Source organism: Agelaius tricolor, unplaced genomic scaffold (genome assembly GCF_023055355.1).
Source record: "Agelaius tricolor isolate 1412-34295 unplaced genomic scaffold, bAgeTri1.0.p SCAF_10, whole genome shotgun sequence".
Classification (NCBI taxonomy): Eukaryota; Metazoa; Chordata; class Aves; order Passeriformes; family Icteridae; genus Agelaius; species Agelaius tricolor.
The window spans coordinates 24,803,057-24,822,509 of NW_027269270.1; the positions used below are offsets into that span (position 1 = coordinate 24,803,057).

Sequence of the window (19,453 nt, forward strand, 5' to 3'; positions counted from 1 at the left end):
CTTCCTGAGTAACATACTGGTGCATCTGCTTCACTGAACTTGCCTGTGTAATCTGAACCAAAAACCTCACTCATTTCCATTTACTACTGCCCATATGTCACCTCTAAATATACTTGCATACTAGCATTTATGCAATGTTCAGTACAAAATCCATATGGCCCCTTTCAGCAAGCAGCAACAAGGATACTTGCAAATGGAGTCTGGAGATGGAGCTTCTAAAGATTTCTTTCTAAGCACCATACAACATTTGCTGTAGATAGACAGAGGTGGAAGAGTTGTTACAAACTGCTCCAGATGGACCACGTTCTCTTTCTTGCATGAAGCTAAAATGGATTTATTTTCTATGAAATGTCTCCTAGTGATCCCTCTGGAACAGATTTTGGGTATCAGGGCAGATCCAAGCTTAGGCTGAGGAGTGTTGTACAGCTGCCACTAATGACTTTGACCAGTCTCATCTGGCACCTTCACCCTTGCTCCTGCCCCCACTGGCCTGGGAGCTGCATTTAAGCCCTTGCCCTGGCCCTTACTTGGCTTGCACTTGCTCTGACCTGCTTAGCTTTACTTCTTTGGTGACATCAGAGCTGTGTTGGAACTACAGGTTTCTCTGAGGCCTTTTGGATGAAAAAGATCCAATCATGGGACCCACTCTACCTTTCCTGTTTAGGTGCAGTGGGACTGTGCCCCTTTTCCAAGGTTCCTATCTCAACCTGCTCTGTTGTCTGGCTTCCACCTCACCTTCCTTCCTGGAAGGAAGATGTCCATCCTTACTTGCTTCCTGACAAGGAGTTTTCCAAGTCCTTGAAATTGGTGAGTATAATCCACAGTTAAATAGAAGAAACAAATGTTCCCATGGAATGAGTGAGCAGAAAATCAAGAGTTTTTGAAGCTCCCCTGCAGCGACCACTGCTGGGTGACCTTCCAGGATGTAGGAGCAAAGCAATTCAAGCCTGTCCCACTTGGCTTTCTGACTGTCAAAGAGAGCCTCTGAATGTTAACAACTTGCTGCAACAGATAAAGGGTAAATATAGGTTGGCTGTCACTGCCTGAATTGCAGGAATAAAATGTGGCAGCCAATGAATTTCTTCTACTTAAACCATCAAGACTCTAAGACCATTGAAATTTCCCATGCACTGAAAGAAAAAGGTTTCATGTCTCTAAGAGACTGCAGTCAGAGCAGTAAGTCAGGGGCCTTGTGCTGCTGTTGCTCTTAGTCTTTTAGATGATAGGTTCTTAACTCCACAAATTGTTGTATCCCTTATGGACACATGCTGTGTTAGACTTAATCTTGACAGATAGCAAGGAATTGATCACAGAAATAAAACATAACTGGTTGCTTAGTTACCAATGATCACTACACAGTTACATTTGCTGTGTGCAAACAGAGCCCTGTGCAAACCAATTACCCCTCATTACAACTCTAAAATGTCAGCTTCAGAGAGCTGAGAACAACTGAGCCAGGTAATGAAGGGAAATTTTAGTAGAAAAATACAAATGATAATTGGGAACTTTTACCCCCCCCTAAATGTTCAAATAGGCACAATCCTGTGGCTGAGGAAAGTAAATATATTGGTTTGAAAAAAATAGGATTCTTGTTTATTGGAAAAGTGAAAACTAGAATATTATGTGTGTAAACACTGGGAAAGTAGAAAGTAATAAATAAAAATGACCATCTAAGAATTGCACAAAACTGACTGGGGGAAGAAGACATAGGGAGAATTAAAGAGCTTCAGGATTAATGATGGTATAAAAGAGCTGAAATACTTTGGGTCCAAAAACCAGCATGGTGTAACTCCATAAATGAAGTGAGGGGTGTGGTGATTAGGGGTAATGGCTTAGGCATAGGAAACAGCCCTATGTCTTTGTGAGGCAGACTTGAAGAGGCAGCAGATGCAATGGTTGCAGGATCTGCAAACATCCTTCCCACTTCTTAAAACACAGATATATGACTATTGCTATTTAATACACTGCAAGGAACCACCCTCATACTTCTCACAATTAGATGCTATTCTTCTATGGTTCATCCCCAAAGACCAAATCAATAAATCTCTCATAACTGTGACCTTCCATTAGCAAGGTCTGTCTTTCATCCATCAATCAAACAGAGCTTTGGTGCCAGCTCTGTGGATAAACTGCTTTGCTTGGATGCCTCATCAGAAGCACATTCATGAGAGGATGCACCACAGAGATGCTGCAGGTTAGATACTCATGGACTAATCCATGCACTGAATTTATCACCAGGACTGTAAACAATACATTCTTAGCATTGCTTGTGTCCAGCCTCTCGCCTCCTCAGCAGTTCATCTTCCCCCTCCTAAAATACATGATAATAAAAGCACCTATGGAGATTTCTGCCTTCCTTGCATGTGCTGTAAAGTGCAGCTATCTGACTGTGTCCTCATGACAATTTAAGTTCTCTGAATACAGAGCTGGATGCAGCCATAGTAGAAATGGGTTTAGTCTGAATGCTCTGATCCTCTCCAGTAAAACCTGCATGTCTTGTGTACAGGAGGGACCATAAGTGCTAAATCCTCTACAGGATCTGGGCTGGAGAAATACCCTATCTTGGGTAACCTGCATTTTACAGAGGAGAAGAAATAGACCCATTTCTTCCTTTCTTACCTCTTTATGCAGTGCAACACAATGTAATAAAAATAAATTCTACAGGGAATGAAGAGCACCTTTTTGCCTTTGACTCCATTATGAAATTGGTTCCTATGTGGCCAGAAGAGAAGCAAAAAACAAAATGAGCAATATTGAAGTTGATAGTGAATAGAGAGAAGTGTGTTCCTGTCTATTCAAGAGATGTACAGAAAGTGCTACAAGCACTTCAGTGTCAGGAAGCATTTTCTGTTGTTGAGTTTGAGCAGGAGTTCAAGGAAAGACACTTTACAACAGCCACCAGCTCAGCTCAGTGTTGGCTGTGGAACTGTTGCTCTGTGAAGAAGTTTATCAGCAGCCTGGATGGGATGTCTGCAGTGTAGGAGAGGTGCTGCTTGTGTTTACATTAATAGTTGTGTGGGGCAATGTGTGCATGTGTTACATTGATGGCTGATCCACAGAGGTGCTTCCTAAATGGGATTGGTTCATAAACATCACAGTGTGCCTTTCCTCTGTAGAAACATTAGAGATGTAGGAACAATGCCATGAGAGTGAGTCCATGTGAAAGATGGGAAGTGCCCCTCAGCTGCTGTGGTGTCCAGGCCATCTGCCTGAAGGGTGACACTGCTCTGGGGGTCAGCATGTAGCAGCTGAGTCTGTTTCTGTAGAAGCAAAGCCACCTTCCCTGTGGAAAGACAGAGCTTTGTGATCTCCTGAGATATGGGGAGTTCTGTTGTCTCTTCTGCTCCCTGTAGATCTGCCCCAAGTTAGCACTGTCTGCTGCTAATCCCTTGGTTATTACCAAGGCCCTCAGGTATGTAAACGTGGACCAAATGAAAAAGGCCTCGAGAAATAATGGGCTTACCTCATCACATCCCAGCTGGCAGCACTGCTGAGGACACGGTGGAAAACTTGATTTATTAAAATTGATGAAGGAACTGGCTAGTCCTGAATAATTCATTACATATCAGCTGCTGCTGAGGTAATAGGAGCTCAGGAGATCAGCAAGATCCTCTTTAGAACTGCACAGTGCCTAAAATCTTTAAATAAGATGAAGTCAAAGATTGGTTAGTTAAAGATTGAAGGGCTTTCTCCATGTGAAGTGAGAGGCCCTGGCTCCTGGTGCTGAGGTCATCCAGCTGCGAAAATCACCCACGTCTCTCAAATGGAAGCCAGCCTGATAATGTCACTGATATTTGCCAGGGCATGAAACATTCTGCCTCAGCCATCAACTTCTGCAGAATATAATAGCTCCATTTTTCCCAATTCTTACTGGAATCAGGTTTAGTTTTCAATATTCACCACAAGCTAGGGATGTCTGAGGGTGTTGTGAGCATTATGCTTGAAAATAAATCAGCCTGGTACACTAAGAAGTAAGCACTACTATTTGAGTTCTCAGCTCTTGAGGTGCAATCTCTGCTGCTGTTCAGGGCTTTTCTCAGCACCAGCAGAATCAAATTACCCATAGCCTGGGCAGTGGCTGGACTGGGTTTTGGAAGCATGTCAGAAGCCCTGGAACAGAATCCTGCTAACTTAATCTGGTCCCACTTAACAAACCAAGAGCTCCTTTTAACTCCACTGATGTCAATGGTAAAACCTTTGATGAACATGTAAAGCAGCAGCAAAATAAGGCACTGTAATAAGATGGCTGGTATGCATCTTCCTGTATGTCCTCCTGCAGAGGTCAGAGGAATTGTAGTCAATAAACAAAGAGGAAAAACCAATTGATGTAATGGACATATTCCTGCTTCCCTTCCATACAGCTGCTGGTACGGGCTCTCCACTATCCACAGTTACGGACCCTCCCTGAAGCCCATCACTTTCTCTCTTTGCAGCTGGTGATGATGGAAACTGCCCTCACAGCCAGTACTATTGTCAGCTCCAGCTCTGGCTTGCATTGCCTTCCTTTGTCCCCAACCAGGCACTTAGGAATTTGTGAGGTGCTGATGGTACAGCACCTCTAGATCCTTAAGACAGCTGAACACAAGACAGCCTTTGACTTAAGATCCTAATGAATACAGAGATTGTGATGCCTTGTTGATTTCCTCATGCCAGATTTTACTTCCAGATGCCATTCCTGCTTCAGCCAGAGCAGATGATTCTAGCCAGTGTCTGAAGTATGTTGGTAAAGGTACTCTGATGTACCACTGGCATCATAAGGCATTTGACACAGCACCAGAAGACTGTCATTTTCCTCTCCTCTCCAAAAATACTGCTGCATTAATCACTTGTGAAAGTGTTTTAAAAATTAAAGCCAACTCACCCTTGCCTTGAAATGCAGGCAGCACTTTCTCTTCCTGCTGTTAACAGCCTTTCTGCAGGAGGTCACACAACGCTGATTTACACTCCTGAGCTTTTTGTGGACATAGGTTAAGATCATTTGGAGAAGCCACAAACTGAAGTTGTGACTTCTCACCCTGAAGTGTGTGAATGAAGCAAATACTGTAACTCTCACAGCTGCGGAGTGGGAGATGCTGAGAACAAACTGTAACTTGGTAACACATGAGACTGGTATCTGCTCCCCCATCTCCTGAGACAAGACACTCCAACTCCTGTGTTTCAGCTCCATTACCTGTAAGAGGCCAAAATAAAACCACCTTCCAGAATCTGCAAGAACTCTCCTGGCAGTCTCTGAGAACCAAGGAAGGTCAGGCAAGGTTTCCTAAAACTGAAGTGTAATCACTGGAAATTAACTTAATTCTGAGACCTGTGCTCAGCTGTAAGAGCTCCAAGCCACTGTCTGAGCACAAGCTGGCATGGCCCAGGGACATATGCCCTGAGAGACACTGTGCCTTCCCCTCTGACGTGGCAAGGACAGAACTATGGTTTCAGAAGAACAGCCCATGACCCACACATGCCTCTCTTTACCCACCACCAGCATAACTCTGTGTGCAGTTCTGTCTTTGCAGCTGCTTTTGATCTTTCAACACTGCTTTCTTCTTATTTTCCTTCTTTCTTGCCTTTTTTTTTTCTTTTTTAAGAGCCATCTGTTCTCTCCTGGAAAGGGCACCTGACTAGGCACAATTCCCTTGGGAGCTGGTTTAGGAGGCACAGTGCCCTCTGACCTGCCAGACAACAGCAGTTGCTATGTGGTTTCCTTTGCTTTATTCCTGCAGGAGACCAGCTGGTATTTATAGCATTTTCTCTAAGCAAGGCATCATCCCTGAGGTACACTCAGGTGAGAGTACTTTGGGGAGTTCCCACTGGGAGGTAAGAGTAAAGGACTTTATTATTAAAAAAACCCAAACCAACAAAAAAAACCCCACAAAATCACAAGTCCTGGAGGAAATGCCATTTCCTTTCAAGTGATTCTGTGAGGTAGGGACTGCAAGAGAAGTAGGGAAGCAAGAGTTTTACCAGCTCCAACACAATCCCTTTTTTTTCAGAAAGATAGTAAAAGCCATTTCAATGCAAACCCTTCTGGGGAAGGGTGGAAGCTGAAGCCTGTTCAAATATACACCTGATTTTAGCTGGATTAGAGTTCATTTCCCAGCCTAAACAGTGGAAAAAAGAGAAGGGCACAAAGCAACCTACTTCTTACTCCAGACAGAAAGGAAGGCAAATGGTATAAATCAAGAGCAGGAAAACTTAATACGTTTTTCTTAAAGTTTGTTTGTTGTTTTGGTTTTTTTTTAACCTAAGAGATATAAAATAGATTAAATTGAGTCGGCTAGAAATCTGGGGACACCGGAGTGGCTGGGTTCACAAAAGAGTTTGTAAGTTGCCGGAAGAGACACATTTGTTTCTCTGGGGTACAAGCGAGGGAGTAAAAGGGCCTGTCTTCCAGTTCTGTCCTTGGTGCTGCTGTGCTGAAGGTACACTCAGTGCCACTGATGGCCCAGCTAAGTGAGAAACCTGGCTTTGTCTATACAGCAAAAAGAAAAAGAAATGTTAAATGCTTTTCTATTTTCTCTAAGGATATGGTGGAACTAAGCCAAAAACCTGTATTTGTACTGCTCTGCCTAAGGCAGCATAAGAACCTTCTCTGGTGAATCACTAGGCCCCAAAGCTTTTACTCCTCTAAATGAATGCCAAGCATCCTGGGGAAGTGCTGCCAGGTACAAGGACATAGTGACACTGCTGGGCTAATGCGTGATGGGTGTCCATGGCTGAGGGTCTGCAGGATTCAGCCGCAAACTCCCTAGGATGATGAGGTTTGGGATCTAATCCTCTGTATCTGACTTTTCACCGTGCCCCAATTCACCTCAGTTTTTCTGCTTAATGCTATTTTCTGATCTTCTATAATGCATTTTCCAAATATTTTGCCCAGTATCTTCCATGAAGCTGATGAGAGACATTCCTCACTGTTCAGGGGCCCACATATGCAGGATGTTGGCAGGTGGACGAACAGGGTATCTTTGGAGATCAAGGAAAACAGAAGATTGCTGCCACCATGCTTCTATGGACAAAGTACACACAGAAAAGTTTGGAAATGCATCTTCTGCAAGATGGAGATAAAGGGTACAAGGGCAAACTCACTGAGAGAAATTTGAGGCTTCCTCTGCAGCTTCAACAGCCATATTGACATGCACGAGGTTAAGACCAGACTCAACAATTTGATTTAATTGCCTGGCTGCTTTAACTGGATATAGGCTTCTAAGTCCTGGAGTCAGCTGTGCGACACAACCAACTGATATTTACGTCTACGCTGTCAGATCTTGCGCAGGGCTGCAGGGTCAGTGCACATCTTCCTGTGCATTAGAGCTGTCCACAGAACTGGTGGATTATTTTGCAAGAGAAGCAAGTAACATTTCACATCCGAAGGGACTGTTCAGACTTTAATTTCAGGCAAAGCTACTCTGGCCTAGGTTCAGTTTCTGCTCCAAGGAATGGCTCCAAGGCACTGATAACCATCACCAGCAACCAGACAATAATCACTGACCTGTTGGGCTACTCACTGGCAGTGCAATGACTGCATGTGGACACCCAGTGGCCTCTGACTGGTGATGTGACACTCAGGCAATGCAGTCAGTGTCCCTCTGGACTCGCTGAGGGGCACAGAGGTCTCATGCTCTAAGGACACACAGAGTTAGAATACCACAGAGTAGTGGTTTGAGCATGGCTGTGGATAAGGAAGCTTTTTAAGATGACCTTTGGAACACCAGGATTCCTGCTGCAGTCTGTGCCAATGGGCTGGCATGTGGAGGGATGTAGGACTGCTGAGTCCAACTTCTGTCTTTCTTTTTGAATCTCTCCCATCCAAGATGATGTAGGATAGGAATACCCTGGGGGACAGAAGACACCCTTACTGCTTCCAAGCACTGCAGTGCCCTGTGAGCTGACTCAATTAGGTGGAGCACCAGGTCTGCAGCCATGGCCAGAAAACCACCAGGAGCTGGGAGCAGCAGGTTGTATGGTGCAGAGATAGCAGGTGGTTCCTGGCTGGGGCTGGTCATGCACTTGCACCAGTGCACTGGCACGCCCAGCCTGGCTCCACTGAGCCAGGGGTGCCACTGAGCCTGTGGAGCAAATTCCTGATAATGAGACTGCAGATCATCTTGTAGTGATCCCTGTTACAAGCAGCAAGACACTGTCTCAGCCTCCTGATCTCAACCTCTGTGAGGGTTTTGTATTAAGAGAATACTGACTCAATTTCTCATCTCCATTATAACTTCAGTGATGTAAGATGATGTTAAATACTCTGCATCAAGGCGTGCTGGGTCTTTTTCCAAATAAAGTGGAGGAGGATCTGTGTGTAGGGTGTAGTCCCACACAAGCAGCTTTGATGACCACTCATCTGTCCTCACAGTCAGTACATCAAACAGAAAGGCAGCTGGGAGACCCAGACTATTGCATACAGAGAAGCAGTACCACAGGCTAGTGCTTGCCCTCATTTGCATGGATGTAAACAACCTGCTTGGAAGCAAGCAAGGATACTTGATTTTTGCTACTGCCAGTGTGAGGAGGACACTGCATGGGGTACAGAGCTACCAGGATAAGCTACAGTGAAATCAGCCCAGCCCTCTTCAAGCCATTTACTGCAACATGAGGCAGAATGAATCAATAATATGTATCGAGCTGGGAAAGTTAATCTGCATCCAGAGCATCATAACAAATTAAAAGGAAATAAAATCAGTACAATTCCACTGGCTCCCATTACTATCACAGTGGAGAGTAATTAAAATCTATGGGGCGAATTCAACACTGTAGGAACTCTCCTGAAGCCAAAGGCACTGTACAAGGGCATTGCTTTTTCCAGATGCTATGTATTTCCAACACCAGCAGGAATGGCAAAATGGGCAGAGTGGATAGGGTAGAGTAAGAGCCAAACCTCTTTAGGAGCCAGGCATTCTGCTGCTTGCTCTTCCTCATGTGGAGTCATGCTGCACAGCTGCTGCTTTGGTGCTTAATGTGCTGACTTTCAAAAGCTCCAGGCATTTGTATGTGGGGCTCCCATTCAAGGACTTCCCAAGCCAAAACACAACTTCCATTCATCAGCTCTGGCTGTCACCTCATCCTGCCTGTTCCCTGCTCTCCTGTGTTATCCCACTGCCTTTGCACTCCTCTCTCCTCCCCACTCCTAAGCACAGCCACCCATGCTACACACGCTCTCTTAGGTGCTAAAGAAATGCCTTTTCCCGCCACAGAGCACCTTCTGCTATCCTGTTGCCTGATAAGACTCTCAACCCATCTCTCTGTGCTTTCCTACCAACTCCTTATCCTTTGACCCACACACATCCCTGATGAAGAAGCTGAAGGAGGAATATCACCTTCCCCAAAGCCACAGCCACCTGCACTCCCATTACAGCTCTGCTCCAGTCCTGTGTCAATTATGATCTGGAGCTGTGCTATAAGGTAGGAATTCAACCTGAAGCAGCATTCACTGCTCAAACTTTGATACCTTGACTCTGTGAGAGGCCCTGCTGCCCCACAGCTGAGGCACTGTCATGACTCAGTGGAGCATCTGATTCCCACTGAGTGGAAGGAGATGTGTGAAGCACAGGCAGCAATTCCTCATCACTGCACACAGCACTGTGTCCAACTACCCAGCACTGCAGCGTGAAGCAGCGGTGCAGCTGCCACACTGGCACCCAGAGGCAACTGATGGTGACAGCCAGTGGGGCTGTACATGCAGTTTGGTTCAGCTGGAAACTGCCATTAAAAGAGAGAGGCACTGGATGGAACAAATCAATCTGGGGAAGTCCTACAGATGATGTGTAGCAAAAGATTTCATCTCAGCGTGCTTGTCCAGCTTTCACCTTTATGAACCTCTTATCTCCTGTCACCCCACCCTGTGTGTGGCTTCCACCTACGGAAGCCATGCCAATGTCAGCAGGATGATGCAGCTACCAAATACCATGTTGTGCAAACACCAGTCTGCACACACATAGTGCTGCTGAGGGCTCTTCCACATGGACATGTTTACCATATAATAATTATGGTAATCTACAGAGATAATAATCCAAAGTGGTTTGTTAATGCTGTTTTACAAATTGGTGTACTATGGTCCTGCAGGTGGAACCATGGACTAGGAATTGTATTTCCAGATATACCATGATCTTATTCACTGTCTGCAAAAGTGGAGGTCTCACTTGACCTGGCCTTACCCCAGTATGCCTTTCAGAAGTTCAACCACTTTATTACCACATATCCACATCTGTAACCATGTTCAGATTCACCAATGAACAGCACAAAAGCCTCATTCTTAAAAGTCTTCAGCACCTTAAAAGTCACAGCCATATTATCACAGAATGTGCTTCAACATTTCACCAAAAACAGGTGCTTGCATCTTTCAAAACAATCCAGCAAGGAAAGAAAACAGAAATCTGCCCCTTAATAAGTACCTATCTAGTGGCCAATCTCTCCCTCATTTTTCTAATTTCCATCTGAAAATAGCAGACCTTCTCTCCAGATATATAAATCTCATCTGCTTTCCTATTACAACAACTTTGAGCTGATTTGTATGATATTTATATATTCTTCAAAGGGGTTGCTCTTTAAGGTAGTGTTAGCTTGAGTACAACTGGAGTTTTGATATGAATATTACTTCACTCAAAAGGGACTGTGCTCTGACGCTCTTTATAGGAGGTGAGATACAGGTAGAAGAATGGCTTTTAGGCAAAGAGGAAATAAAGTTTCTGAGTCTCATCCCTTTGTACAGGCCAGGGGGAGTAGGGATCTTCTTCCTATGAAGGTCAAAAGCCATCCTAAATGAAAAAAAATATCTAAGGTATGCATTAATGTATGCTGCACTCTTGTAAGCATGAACAGGATTGCTGATGTGGTTGTGGGCTATGCTAATGCCTGCAGCTGCTTCTGGCCGGGTTAGCTCTATTTAATGGATTTACTTCATGCTACTGCTGTAATGAAGAATAGCCTGAGGAGTGTGCTGAGAGCCAGAATAAAAAGTGTTGCAGAGTTATGGTTCCACTGTCTGCATATGACCAGAAGTATCACGGCATGTGTAGACAAGCAATGACTGCCACCCTTGGGAACATGGCTCTGTGGTACCCAGGTAAGAATAGAATGCAGAATAAAGGGCAGAAGATCCTCACTGAGGACAGGACTGGCTGTTGAGTTCGCAGACCTGGTTCTCAGAGCCATGAATGAGACATCGACTCTTTGTTGGAAGGTGCTCCAAAACTCCAGTGGCAGGTCAAAGAAGCAAGCTGTGCACCTCAATCTTAAAAAGCTGATCAGCTCAGAGGCTGCTTATCAAAAGGAGTCCATGGCCTACCCATTCCTCTTTCAAAAACAGATTTTCTTTTTATTTCTTTTTTCCTCCTGTGACTTAGGTTGATGCTTGTTTTCAGTGATACCAAGCTTTTAGGGAAGCTGAAGTACTGTGTTGTGAGGTCTACCCACTGCAGGTAATATGGCTTCTGCAATCATAAATCACCAATTTCCAAAGCTGTATCTAGCCCTTAAATAGGAGGAGAAGTGCCACACTGGGGCTTACTGACAGCTTATCTTGTGTTGTGGAAACCTGAGCCCTGACTGTCCGCAGAGAACAGAGCTGTTGCAACAGCTGTGGTAAAAAAAGGGGCACATCAGTGCAAAACAGTTAAGCACCACAAACCAGGACTCCTGAGGGAGTGCTCTCATCTGCTTGTAACTGAGACGTCTCAGTTCAGGCCTGAGGGGCTTTTTTCAGGTTAAACTACCAGAGCACAGATTGATAGTGAAACTCTATTGATCCTTTATGAGAAGCAGTTACCTCCCAGGTTCTTACAAGGCTCTTTCTTGGAAAGGCTCTTTGAAGACAGACCTCCTCTTGGAAGGGGCTGCTTTTGTCTACTCCTAGAAGCAGGCTGGAAGGATCAGCCACACCACCACAAACAACAGCAGTATTTCAGCACATGGCTGATTGATATCTCCAGGCACTGAAACCCTTTTGGTCAAGGAGCCTCAGCTTCAATCCAGTACCAGCCATGGCTAGTGCTAATTCCACTCCAGCCAAACTCTGACCCACTCTGACCCACTGCTCTGTCTCTAGACCTCTCTGCAAGGTGTGTATATTGAGAAAGATGCTTGAGATGTAATGATCCTTAAGATAAGCAAGGACTCGAGTAGAGGGAACGGTAGGGAAGTTGTCCTTTCAACAAGCTAGGAAGCCAGCAAATAAATCTGACACAACAGCTCTAACAGGCTGTGATAGTAGAAATTAATGTGTATCACTTCTGTGCTAGGTCTGAATGGAGCTGTCTCTGCTCAATGTCTGAGGGTCTTTAATTCCCTTTTTCCTCAGAGAAGAACCTTGCATGAAAAGTTCAGCTGTGTGTACTCTGAGTCTTGTGAATCACTTGATTGTGGTCAAAGCCACTGTCATCTTTCAGTTGCTAACTGGCTTCCTAAACATGTCTACAGAAACAGTAGGATTGCTGTGTGGTAAACAAATTACTTTTGACAGGAGACTGCCAGCACTGCTCCCAGACGCCAGGGAAGCCACAAGATGGGCTGCACAGTGTCTGACTGGAGCAGCTCTAGCACTGCATCCACAGCTAGTGCAGTGTCAGGCTGCTTCTGCAAGCACTGACAAAGAACCGAGCCTGCAAACTCCCACCACCATCTGCTGAAGCTTCATATCCCAAAGGAAAAATGGATTTCTGCTTACACATATCTTTAAGCATTTCAACAGCAGAAAAGGCAAGGGCGTAGACACTCTCTCTAGCTAAAAACCAAACAAAGCCATGTTTTTTCTTTGTAAGAAAAAATTTACTGCTGCTCCTTGATTTCCCATCTAGGGCAGGGTTTATTTCAAAAGCTTTAGAACCTTTAGTCCCTTTCTGGAGAGAAATCCTTAGGACAGGTACCACTGAGTTCCCAAAAAAGTTATTTCTAGAATGTGAAAATAAACAAAGGTTTCAAAAGGGCTGCAAAGGGCCCTGAGATGTTACATGGCAAAAGGAATATCAGCAGACAGTGGAGATTTTTTTTTCCCCTTGTGCTTCACCTTGAAGCAGCTGTTAGCAAAGCCAGAAAACTCCTCTGCCCCTTGGTGTATTTAATACAGCCTTGGCAAAGGGACTGCAGTCAGCTCATGAATATGGGAATTGCCTAATTCTCCAGCTATTCTTATTACCTCAGCCCGAGGATCCCAGCTTTTCATAACTAATTTCTGAAATCACAGACTTTCCACTGTCCTTTCTGTCCTTGAGCAGCAAATCACTCCTCCTCATGTAACAGATGCTGGTGCCTGCTGTGGTGCCACCCGTTTTCCCAGGGCCCTTCCCTAGCAGGGACGGCGCTGTGGACAAGGTTACTGACCCCCGCACAGTTCCCAGAGATACTCACCCTTTGTTGCTGTAACTTACAGGAGCATGTCTGGAAAATAACAAATGCTGCACAGCCCTGTGCAGTGGCTCAGGCTGGCTGAACATTCTGAAGCCTGGGCAGGGGCTGGCAGCTGTAATGCAATCTGTCTCTGGCAGCAGAGATCTCTAACCCTGTTCCTACAAGCCGACTCCCTCCACATCCCACTTTGTCTGTGCTCCCACAAAGACCCAGGATTTGCAGTGCCTCCCACGTTGTCACTTCATTTTGCCCTCATTGTCATATACATTCTCAGCCCACCTTCCCTCTCTGTGCCCATGTACCTGTTTTCTATCTCTGTTATTTTTCCTTATCTCACTGATCCTGACAGCCCCGTCCATCCTCCCAAGACTCAGAGCTAAAGCTGTTCCTGTGCTGGAAGGTGATAATGGCTGCCAGGAACCAGCTGTGAGGGCCACTGCAAAGTGAAAAGCAGATGGAAGCTGAGACTGGGCTAATTATGAAGCAGGGACTGCAAAACTTGTGGAGATGTTGGCCAGAGGTACCCATTTTATTCCTAGACACAAACGGGTGCATCCCTTGAATGCTGGCAGGTAACATGGGAGCAGAAAACTCATCAAGCTGTGGACAGCTTTCCAATCCTGGCTATGGAGCACTGCATGTGATGCCTCCTCATCTCACTAATACCCACAACTGCTGCTGCCAAGCTGCTCTGGACAAGGAGAATGTGCTCACTGCAGTGGCAGCTGAGGAAATCTCCAGGCTGGTTCCAAGGGCTACACTCCTGCAGGACACAGGCAGGTCAGATCTTTTGTTGCAGGCCAAGAAAACAGCTACAGCAGCACAGGTTATACTGCAACAGGATCTTGGCAAGGTGGAAAAAAACTGTTAAGATCTTCCTGTTTCTTTTATGATAGAGGATTTTTTTTCCCTAAGAGCTTGCCAAAAGGGTAACTTCATCAATGGAAAATAAAAACTGGGTTATGTTCTCTAGTAGTTTATTTCTTAGTTCCAAACTGGCCCATTCAAAAGCTGCAGAAGAAATCACCTCTGAAGTCCATGGTTTTGTAATCAGAACCTCCCTTTCAATTAGTCATGTTATAGGGCTGTAAACACAATAATTCCATCAATACTATGGAACAGTCATGTTGCATCTGTATTAACATAAATGTGTGCTGATGTGCCATAGGGCTAATCTGATATGACAGTAATTGGCTGATGCCCAGGCATGGAGGCCCTGGAGCTATGCTTGCTGTCTCTCCTCTAAAAGAACTGTCCTCGGAAACACTGGAAAGGAAACCAACTGTGATGCTATATCTTGCCTGCCATCAATCAGCAATGCTTCTTGCACCTGCATCACTGAGGTGTTTGAAGTTGGATGGTAACTGTTTAGTTGGAGAAGCTGTATTTGAAGTGCAACTTGATCTCCTACAAACTTAAATATTAAGAAATCAAGATTTCCAGACTATCTTGTTAGACTAAATCAGACTCAGCAAGCTCGCAATGGATAATAAACTCAGAAAATCCATAAAAGCATTCCTTTTCCTTTTCTCCGTGACTACAGGGAGCTGTGCATCATCACCCAGTGTGCAGTAGGCTTTTCTTACACAGATGAAGCTTAAGGAGCTTAAAACTTTATAAGTGCTTTGGGGCTACTGTTGTTATCTTGTACAGTGCTCTACAGACAGAGGCAAGCCTTAAATCTGAGACTGCAGCTGGGGTTCTCTGGTGAAAGGCCTTAAAGAAGATCAATATAAACAATGCCTAAGGATGTGAACCTGATCTCAGACAGTCCATCTCCTGTCTGGGCCATGCAAGCAAGTGGACAAACTCAAAAACCAGGCTAGGATCAGGAGTCTTTGCAGTTGCAGGCACAATAGGAATCACTTATTTTGCTTTTGGCAATATACCCTTCAAAGAGCCTTAGTGAGGAGAGACCATGTCTCCTTTTGAGGGATTCTGCCAAAGAAACCACAGCAGACACCCAGGCTTTCTGTATCTGGCTCATCAGCTCTGTGTAAGCTTTGCTGTCTGGATGCACAATGCCTTGCCTAATGCATCCTTGTTCATGACAGAGCTCTTGGGTTCTACCTCAGCACAAACCAAATAAGAGAGACTTGTTTTACTCAGAAACCATTATTCTCAACAGTATGGCACTAAAGGTGCATCACTTTTGGCAATATGCAAGAGCAGTATCTCAAAATCCCAGAGAGTATGTGGCTGACAGCGCCCAAACCATCTCATGGAGCAGCCAGTGAAATTAGGAGGAAAATTTTTAAAGTAAGGTGGGGAACAGCACCCTAAATAGGGAATTTTGAATCTGTGCTTACGTTCTGGATTTGACTTAAATCTTTCTAGGACTCTTATCTGCTCCTTCATCTGTAAAATGAGATCAATAAAACCTCCTCAGATTTACAGCAGTGCTCCCAGTCTTATTTGATGTCTGTGAAGCATTTTGAGAACCATGACTGAAAGAAACCACTACCAAGCCCTCAGGCCTTACTATAATACCAACAAACAAGCAGAGTTGTTTACAATGCTTTTCAGTGCCATAATTACTAGGAAATGAGGAAAGGTTAAAGTGTAGATGCACCCAGTGCTGCCTCGCTGCAGTGTAAATGGTAGGAGCAGATTTTAGAGATTTTCCTCCAGGGAATTCTGTTTTCAATAATGCAGTAAAACTTCTACCTCTCTGGATTCAAACAGATGCTCCTGCTAACACCTCAGGTATCAGAACCTATTATGAATTCGGGAGAATGGGTCTTGGAGCTGAAATCACACGGAAATTAATTAAGAAATGACTCACTGGGACCTCGAAGATTTAAAGAGCCAGGTGCTGCCCAGCCACCCTTTCCCAACGATTGAGCTCAGCCTAGTACCGTACCAGCACAAAATATCCCACCTTGCACGGGACAAAAAGCCCCCAGGCCCCTCCAAGGCTCTATCCTGCCGCCTGCAAAGCTCTCTGTCCCTGCGGGTGCAGTTTCAGGAGCCGAGAGCAGCGGCCGGCCTCGCCCGGACCAGCTCCTGGGCAGAGCAGAGCGCTCCGTGCCGTGCCGTGCCAGCGGAGCCCCCGCTGCTGGGGCGAGCAGCGAGCGAGTGCGGGGTGCGGGCACATGCGGGGCCCCGGCAGCGGGCAGGTGTGCAAGGGCTTGGGAAGCGCGTGTATCCCCCGCTCCCGTCCCCGCGCTGGGCGCCGAGCTGCCGGTGGGACCCGAGGGGCCCCGCTGGACCGGGGAACGAGACCCAGCGCACAGATAAATCACAGAGCGCTCCACGAGCGGTCCCGCAGCCCTCCCCGCCACGCAGCCATTTGCCTTTGTTGCAGCCCCGCGCCCGCAAGGTGCGGCGGGGCCGGGGCTGAGGCTGAAGAAGGAGCTCGCTCCCCGGTCGCTCTCCCCTCATAGCAGGGCGGTGGGGACACGTTCTGCGGGACTGGCTGCCGAGAGGGACCCGCCCGCCCGCCGCCCGCACCTGCCTACCTGCGGAGCCCGCCCGGGACGCGTCGCCCGCCGCCTTTGTTGTGCATGCCCGCCCGGCAGCGCCGAGCCGCGGGTCGGCTCCGGCCCGGCCCCTCGGCGCCCGCCGCTCGCAGGCCCGGCTTAGCCCGTCACCACGGCAACGGCGGGCGCGGCTCGGGCGAGGTACCGGCCTCAGCGCCCCGCCCCGACAGGGCCGAGGGGACAGAGCGGGCGGTCCTGAGGGGAAGGAGCGGGGGCACCCCGGAGGGCTCCGCCCCGAGCGGGGCTGAGGGGAGAGCGCGGGGCGTCCCCCGGGGCCGGGAGCGGGCGGTGCTGAGGAGACGGGGCAGGGCACGGGGGTCCCCGCGGGGCTGGGAGCAGACGGCCCTGCAGCCTCGGCTTCAGGCGCTCGTCTATCGGCGCCCGCCTTTCTCCCCAGCCCTGCGCCCCTCCTTCCCCACAGTGCCGGGCAGTTCCGAGCGCGGCTTAGATTAGCCCTCGGCTTCCTCTTACGGTGCTTGGGATCCCTCATTTTCCATATCCGGTAGCTGTTCTTTAGACTGGCCACCTCGGGAGTCCCTATCTCCGGTCACAGATCGCACGTTCTTTTGTCCTACAGCAAGCACGGCTCTGGTGACTCTCCTGACTATCTTCCTGCATCAGCCGCCACAGGCTCTACACGTGACGGGCAGTCTCTCTGGAAAGAGTGGAGCTGCTGTGAGAATAAAGCCAAGGCAGTGGTAACGCCTCCGTTTATCCCTGTTCTGGGCGAGGAACTAATTGTATCCTGCGTTTACAAGTATTTTAATTGATCATTCATTTTAGGCATAACCATGACAGCTTGAACCTCTTCCCTTTCAGTCAGTAAGGACTTGGCAAAGTTAATAGTTATGTTGATTGTTTCTAGGATTAAGTACCGCAGTTCATTGGCTCTATCATGTAATGCTAGACTGAGCTGGGTCTTGTTACTGGACTTATACACGTGTGCCTGTGTTCATCTCGTTGTGAACAGGCAGGCTCTGGACTGGTGAGACATGTTAAAAGGAAGGTGCCTGATCAGAATTGCTCACATTCATGAGTTTTGTTAAGTGATCCAGAGTAAGTAAAGGCATTGTTTCTGTTTGAAGACAATTAGAAAAAAACCTAAATTCTGCAGAGAAAAGTTGATTGTGGAGAGAAATAAATAGCATAGCAACCCTGAACTCTTTCTATGTGTTCAACACCTGATTATACATTTTTTTTCTTTCTGAGGTCTGTCAAACTCCTATTAACATTAGTAGAAAGGGATTTCAGTGGCACTGGTCTCACAGCATCCTCCACTGAAGGCTCTTGAATTACAAATAAAACATATGAAACCTCTTCAGTAAGCCTCATGTGTCAGAGGAAAAGACAGAGACAGAATGTGCTCAAGGTTACAGAGATGTTCTCTGGCAAAACTGGGAAAAACTGCCAGAACTGTGGTGTCCTGTCCCTGGTCTTCATCTGCCAGACTTTGCCATTCTGTCCCAAGAAGGCACCTGAGGTAAACCCAGCCCTGCCTTCAGGGAGAGCAGGGGAGACGGGACGGGAAGCAGCTGTCCTTTGGTTCCCCTTGGTCAATCTGGGCCCATATATTGCTCATGTCAGTAAACAATCTCCTTCTTAAGGGGTTTTTCACTGGACACAAGGACTCTTGGAGGATGACCTGGTGTTATTGTGCTGTAAAGGATGATAAGGAGAACTTGGAGATCTATTGCGATGGTCTTTGCAGCTCCCCCTGCAATGAGCTGCCTCCTTTTCCGTTGCATGCTAATTTATAAATAGACCAGATTCCGCTACTCAGAGAAAGCTTTTGTCTCTCCTTGTACTCGATATATGTGATACTCTGCAGTGGAGAGCAGATGTTTGTACCAGATTCTGCTCCCATGGAAATGGGCAGTAGAAGACTCAGAGGCAAGGGGTGAAATAGCATCAGGGTTATCTCTTGTCCTCAGCTCAGAGCTCCTGTTACAGCCAGTCTGAAAAGCCAGAAGACGCCCTTGGATTTAGCAGCACTGTCTCGAGTGTATGCCTGTGTCTCTGCAGGAGATGGACATCCTGTTGTTTGCAGACTCCAGTTACAGCTAATGCTAAAAAAAAAAAGCATCTATCCGCATAAACAGGAATTTTCCTCAATTGCAGGAGCTAGCAGAGGACACTACTTTGTCTCTGTCTCTGAAAGGGCTGAGTAATGTTTTGTTTGTTTGTTTTGTTCTTTTTCCTGCCTTCTTCCAGCTCCATGACTTTGGTGGCACCTTTGGCAGAAGAACAGTTGCCTTTGCTCCCATTTTATCCATATCCACCAGAGGATTTTGTTTTCCAGATTGTTTGCTGCTGCTGAAGCCATAGCAATAATGTTCCTGTATAGCTTTACTTAAGGGAGGGAAGAAACAAAACCACATGACAAATTGGTCCAATTTATCACAGCAACAGAAACCTGCAATTCAGCTCAATCGCCCCCACAGGCCAGCTTAGACAGCATCAATATTTAATTACCTGAGCGCCACTGCTTTCACAGGTTGGGCTCCACCTCTGCCCTTGCCTTGCTGCAGATACCCCCCAGGAATGTCACCCCACCAGTGTGGAGAGCACCCCCAGAACTCCTCTGGGTGAGCAGGGTCTGTCTTCAGCCTGAAAGTCAAGCCTGCTTGCTACCCAAAGGG

The 19,453-nt window shown here is 46.6% G+C and overlaps 1 protein-coding gene across 6 annotated transcripts in view; it reads right to left on the reverse strand.

Annotated features, from left to right (window-relative positions):
• The window catches only part of LOC139593846 (intersectin-2-like), a 45,208-nt gene extending 27,756 nt beyond the window's left edge, over positions 1-17,452 (reverse strand). For 2 of the 6 annotated variants that reach the window (XM_071435267.1, XM_071435265.1), the window contains exon 1: positions 17,286-17,430. Coding sequence is in view for 2 of the 6 variants with exons in the window: in XM_071435268.1 (XP_071291369.1) it covers positions 16,794-16,840 (47 nt within the window). In the remaining 4 variants the exon portion in view is untranslated. Of the gene's footprint in view, positions 1-16,793; positions 17,197-17,285 lie in introns of those variants that run through there. The other 4 variants (XM_071435266.1, XM_071435263.1, XM_071435269.1 and 1 more) reach the window with 3 other exon arrangements.
• Between the last annotated feature and the right edge of the window lie 2,001 nt (positions 17,453-19,453).